Genomic DNA, 6,505 nt, shown 5'->3' with positions numbered 1-6,505 from the left:
ATTTAAGCATTCACTTTCTACATTGACATGCTGCAAGAGCTCTAGAGGGCTTTTCTTCTCTGTTTCTTCTCCTGAAATTCTCAAGCCCAAAGATTTTCCTGAGGAAACATTTGTTAATCTTGTAAACCCTGTATTGGTTGAATTTTCCCTTTCATTGTTTTGCACTCCCTTCCCTAGCCAGATTCTAGTATATTGAGATTCACTTTTCTTTTCTTTTTTGTTTTAAAGGTCTGAGACAAGGATTCAAGCTGGTATCTGACACTTTGGCTCATGGACTAGCACTCTACCAACTGAACCATGCCTCCAACCCTGAGATTTACTTCCAAGTATGCTTTTGATGACCTCCAGAATACTGTTCGTGAACTATGTTGAGGATTAGTATGGGGGCAAAGGGACACTGAGAATTCAGGATATAAAAGGAGATGAAGTGGATGACATGGAATGATCAAGAAATCTTGTGCCAAGATATCTTGGAGAAGTTAAAGATAGAAAAAAAATTAAGAAAGCAAACTCTGATTCTTACCATTACATTCTGGTGGCATGGGAAGGACAGAAGGAGAGAAGGGAGTCCAGACACTGTAAGAAAAGCCTGAAAAGCCAAGATACAGAAAGAAGGTGAGACAAGTCAAGAGGTTATAAATTCCTCACTAGTATCACATAATCCATTCAGATGAAGAAACAAAATCACACCCTCATCCCACATGCTATGGGTGGTATTTGCCATGAGGCAAAGTACAATTGTATATTCTTGGCTGAAAATGGGAAAGAGAGCGAAGGCCAATGAATAGAAATTAAGAGTACAACAAACTTAAGTTGTGTAAGCTGCCATTGGTGTTATTACTGTGCTGATTGAATCATTTTTGTTTTAATGAACACTAGAATTGTAGATGCCTTCGATGGCAATTGTCATATAGCATCTCCATTCCCAACAGAACACCAGATCAACCCCTTCTCTTGCAGGGGCATAGATGCTGCATACCACCCCCACATGCTAATAAAAAAAAAATCTCATCCTGTTTACTCAGCAACTCAGCAAAGGAGACACTTTGTGGCTCTTGGAGATACTAGGCTTAAATCTAATCTTGCTTTCCATCCTCCACCCGGAGTACAGCTGGTCTTTGCCTTACCTCTGCCTCAGACAGCACGTGATCTTCACCACAACCCCACCTCCAGGCCAGTGGTTATCTTCCTCACCCAAAGTCCTCCAGGCAAGGCTCTGCTCTCTACAGTCCTGGATGAGAGAGATTGCTCACCCCTTCTTCCCTATGATTTTAAAAGTTAACTTCAGATGTTTCTTTTCTTTTTATTCCTTCAGGAGCCTAAACTCAAGAAAGGTATAGAAGGGTGAGAAATAAATTATATTTATTTACATGATAACACATGCCAAAGACTAAAAGTGCTAATATATGGTGTCAGTGCTGTTACTAATTTCTGGTAATGAAAGAACAAGGTTTTGTGAAGTGGTGGAACTGAATTCTGAACCTAGACGAGTGATTGTCAGAGTCTCACCTTTTAGGTGTGTGGTATTCCCTAGAAGTGTCTCTTGGAGGAAGAATTAAAAAATGTATCCCGATTTAAATTTACAAGACACAAAAGATGAACAAAGGCAGTTGTTGTTCTCATATGTGGTTTCACTATGATGAAAATGAACTCTCACTATATGTGATTTCACTATGTTGAAAGAGCGAGGAAAGGAGGGACATTGTACCAAAAAGAAATGTACTCTTCACCTTTTTTTTTTTTTTTTTGTCAGTGGTGGAACTTGAACTCTGGGACTGGGTGTTGTCCTGGAGCTTTTCAGCTCAAGGCTACAGCCCTACCTCTTGAGCCTCAGCACCACTTCCAGTTTTCTGGAGGTTAATTGGAGATAAGAGTCTCATGGACTTTAGTGCCTGTACTGGCTTTGAACCTCAATTCTCAGATCTCAGCTTCCTGAGTAGCTAAGATTACAAGCATGAGCCACCATGCCCGGCTTGTATATCACCTTTATAATAATAAAAAAAATTTTTAAAGATCATTGCAAAAAGTTCACAGCACTGCATAGCCAATGATATACATATGTGGATTTTCAGTGGAATGCATCCTAGATCAAGCAGTAGACAGGAGCTTTGCTTCTCAATGAAAAATAGAACTTCAGATCTATGGAATGGACTTGGTGAAGTCTGAAGGTTGTGTATGGTCACACTTTAACAAACATTGTTAAAGGAATTCTGACAACAGCAAGGAAATAGAATGAGTGATATGCTTTGGAAACAATGATTGATTTTTTTTTTTTTTTTTGCCAGTCCTGGGCTCGGGCTCAGGGCATGAGCACTGTCCTTGGGTGTTCTCAAAGCTAGAGCTCTACCGCTTGAACCACAGCACCACTTCTGGCTTTTTTCTATGTATGTGGTGCCGAGGAATCAAACCTGGGTCTTTGTGCATGCTAGGCAAGCACTCTACCACTAAGCCCAACTCCGGGCCCTCAGTGATTGATTTTTATTGCTTTCAAAAAGTCATCCTATGCACACAGCCTGACTTGTCTATTGATTTTAGCTAGAGCTGAGTAAGTGAGCTGGATGTGAAATTCCCTAATTACCAAAAGTCAGTCAGACCTTGAAAGAACCTCTCCTCTCTAACCCTTTCTCTTCTCTCCTCCCTCCTTTCCCCCCCTTAGCGCTCTTCTCCTCTTCTCTCTTCTCTCCTCTCCTTTCCTCTCTTGCTTTTCCTTTCCCACACAGGTTTGCAAGATAATAATCCCAAACAAACTTAAAAACAGAGTATATAAACACATGCTAGGTAAAAAAAGCTAATCCAATTTCTTAAGATTGGCAAAAGTCTTGAATAGCCAACATAACAAAGAAAATACACAAAATGGGGGATATAAATGAAAAGATGTCCAACAAATTTAGTCATTAGCAAAAGGTAACAAAGGGGCTGACTTAGTGGTGGTGCTTGCCTAGCTTGCATAAAACCCTGGGTTCAATTCCTCAGTACCACGTATACAGAAAAAGCCGGAAGTGGTGTTGTGACTCAAGTGGTAGAGTGCTAGCCTTGAGTAAAATAAACTTAGAGACAGTGCTCAGGCCCTGACTTCAAGCCCCTGGACTGACAAAAAATAAGAAAGGAAAAAAGGAAGGAAGGAAGGAGAAAGAAAGAAAAAAGATAAAAAGAAAGGAAGGAAGGAAGAAAGGAAAGAAAGAACAAAAAAAAGAAAGAATGAATGAAAGAAAAGGAAGAAAGGAAGAAAAGGAAGGATGGAAGAAAAGGAAGGATGGAAGAAAGGAAGAACCTGGGTGCTGATGGCTCACGCCTGTAATCCTAGCTACTCAGGAGGCTGAGATCTGAGGATCAAGGTTCAAAGCCAACGCAGGCATGAAAGTCCGTGATATTCTTATCTCCAGTTAATCACCAGAAAACTGGAAGTGGCACTGTGGCTCTAGTGATAGAGCAACTAGCCTTGAGCTGAAGAGCTCAGAGACAGTGCCCAGGTTCAAGACCCATGGAAGGAAGTAAGGAACAAAGGAATGAAGGAAGGAAAGAAGGAAGAAGGAAGGAAAGAAAACAAAGTAAAATCACACTGAGATACCTACTCATTTTAGAATGGCTATAAATGTAAATGGAAGCAAGTATCTTGAGAGGAAGGGAGAGATAAGAAGAGATAGCACTGGAATGATGAAATGATCGAGATGCATTGTATTTGTAAACTGATTTGTTGACTAGTAACCTCTTTGTACAACTCCATAAGGCTAATAAAAACATAACAAAAAGATGCACTTTACTCACAAACTGACCTGGTGAATTGAAAGCCCTTTATACAACTACTTAATGATCATAAAAAGAACTTTAAATATGTAAACAGCTTTATATAAATATATAAATAAATATTATAAAATATAGCCCCAAATTGAAACCAATTCATGTATTTGTCAATGGGTAAATAAAAAAGCAAATGACAAAATGAAATAGAACAAAATGTTAGGAAGTCTTAAGTAGGATCCAATGAATGAGCAATGTTAGAGGGCTGATAGTTTGCATTATATTGAGTGATGGAATCAGAAACAACAGACTATATAAGAAAGTATGGTGAGGCCCAAAGTAAGAAATAAAGCAATGGATATGTATATATACAGACAAGGAGCTGTATGTTACCTCCTGCCTCCTTGTTTTCAAAGAGCCTGTAACCATAACATAATATACAACTTACCAAGAGATTTTCTCTTTTTCTTTTTTGCCAGTCATGTGGGTTTTTTTTTTTTTTTCTGTGCCTGTGATACCCGCAAGTTGAACCCAGAGCTGCACACATGCTATCACGTATTCTACCACATGGCCACACTCCTGGCCCCATCAAGAGATTTTTCTTAGAGTCGACCTTTTAGTCCTATTTTACCTTCTGAATTCAGTGCCATATTCTTTCTACATAGCTTAATGGAAGGATGGAAATTTGGGTTAATTAAGCTTTGAAACACCGTACTCCAAATGAATGTTATTTGTTATATTAGATTCGTTTCTGAAAAGAAACACAACACCCCCTCTCCACATACTTTGTGTGACCTCAGTAGCAGCTCAGATATGGCATGGCTTGTTGTACAGTACTGCTCAAAGTAACAGGCAGGCCTGTCAGGGTAGAAGATTCCTGCAGTCTCAGTGTTCACTAACCAAAGCTACAAAGCAAATTTGAGGCCAGTCTAAAACTTTCACCATAATGAGATCTTGTTTATTGACAAACAAAAACATGTCTGTGACTTACTAGTTATTCAGAAGCCTGTGATTTGAGGATCGAAGTTTAAAGCTAGCCCAACAGGCAAACATTTGAGAATCTTAGAGCCAATAACTAGGAAAAAGACTTCAAGTGGTAAAATACCAGTTGCCAAATGAGAGTTCAAGGCCGAATTCAAGTATTGCTGTACATCGATATCTTTTTTATTTGTTGTTTTTTTTTTCCTTTTTTTTTTCCAGTTCCAGGGCTTGAACTCAGGTGGTGCCGTCCCTGTGTTTCTTTTGCTTAAAGCTGGTGCTCTATTACAAGAGCCATAGCACCACTTCCAGCTTTTCTTGTGTATGTAGTACTGAGGAATTGAACCCAGGGCTTCATGCATGCTAGGCAAGCACTCTACTGCCATGCCACATTCCATGGGTACCTTTTGAGTCCCTAAATTCAGTTCTTTTGAGGTATACCATAAAATGAAATTGTTGGGTCAAATGTTAATTCTGGCAGGAGCACCATTTTAAATTCATATCAGACAGTGCCCAAAGATTTCAATTTCTCTACATCCTGTCAAAAGTAGCTATTTTAATGGGTCTGAAGTGGCATCTTACTGTGGTTTTGACTTCTCATTTCTCTTGTCAAGAGTATTTTCATGAACTCTTTGGTCATTGTGTACATTCTTTAGAGTACCTTTGGTTTGTTTGATCTTTCTTTGTTTTTCTTTAACTTACTTTTTTTTTTTTTACCAGTACTGGGGTTTGAACTCAAGGCCTGAGCACTGTCCTTGGGATTTCTCAAGGCTAGTGCTCTACCACTTGAGCCGTAGCACTATTTCTGGCTTTTACTGTGTACGCAGGAATTGCACCCAGGGCTTCATGCATGGTAGGTAGGCATTCTACTATTATGCCATGCTTCCGGTTCCTTAATTTTTTTTTTTTTTTGCCAGTCCTGTAGCTTGAACTTACAGCCTAGGCTCTACATCTAGTCCTTGTCCCTGAGTCTCTTTTTGCACAGTTCTAATGTTTTACCACCTGAGTCACAGTGTCACTTCTGGCCTTTTCTGAGTGTTTTTTTTTTTTTGGCAATAAGAGTCTCATGGACTTTTCTGCCTGGGCTGGCTTCAAACTTCATTCTCAGCCCTCCTGAGTAGATAGGATTACAGGTATGAGCTATTGGTGCCTGCTCAGATTATTTTAAACCAATCAGGTTGAGGGTTTTTGCTTGTTTCTGAATTATGTCTGTTACGTGAATTATTTATATATTTTGGATTATAACAAATGCTTTTCAAATATTTTCTACAACTACTTGCTACATTGAAACTGTTGATAGTGTCTTTGATATGCAAAACTTTTAAACTCTTATGTAGATAAGCAAAATTTGATTTAGACACTGTTATCTTTTCTTTCCCCAGGCTTTGTTCTTTTGTTTTCTGTGTTTGTGGCATCAATAAATGATTACTAACTGAGAAACTACTGCTAACTCAAAAGCATGAAGTTTTCTTCTAAGACTTTCTGGTTTTCACTCTTGGACTTAGGCCTTGTATGGATTTTGTCATCTTGTATGCCATTTTTTGGTACAAGGTAAAAATCCACCTTTTTGTTCCACGTTCCTAGCAGCAAGTTAAGTGTTTCCTAAGCAAGGATTGTGATAGTGGATGTTTCCAAAGCTTCTCGTTACTGTATCAAAGGTCAACCAAATAATGATTAAGTGGAATGTCTCTTAAAGACAGATTTTGACCTTCTACCCAGTTGAAGAGTAGTGAAGATCTAAGATCATTTACATTCCTCAGGAAGGTTAAAAAAAAAAAAGCCACATTGC

General features: G+C 38.9%; 1 protein-coding gene across 1 annotated transcript in view; it reads left to right on the top strand.

Moving 5' to 3' along the window:
• The first annotated feature begins 242 nt into the window (after nucleotides 1-242).
• Cubn (cubilin) overlaps nucleotides 243-6,505 on the top strand; it is a 199,807-nt gene continuing 193,544 nt past the window's right edge. The window contains exons 1-3 of the mRNA XM_090318958.1: nucleotides 243-615; nucleotides 1,316-1,344; nucleotides 6,099-6,267. Of these exons, the coding sequence (XP_090175084.1) occupies nucleotides 6,176-6,267 (92 nt within the window). The 5' untranslated portion in view covers nucleotides 243-615; nucleotides 1,316-1,344; nucleotides 6,099-6,175. The remainder of the gene's footprint in view (nucleotides 616-1,315; nucleotides 1,345-6,098; nucleotides 6,268-6,505) is intronic.

The sequence above is a fragment of the Megascapheus bottae genome, chromosome 26 (genome assembly GCF_031878675.1).
Source record: "Megascapheus bottae isolate mThoBot1 chromosome 26, mThoBot2.hap1, whole genome shotgun sequence".
In the NCBI taxonomy this organism is placed as follows: domain Eukaryota; kingdom Metazoa; phylum Chordata; class Mammalia; order Rodentia; family Geomyidae; genus Megascapheus; species Megascapheus bottae.
This window is presented reverse-complemented; position numbering and strand designations above follow the sequence as displayed.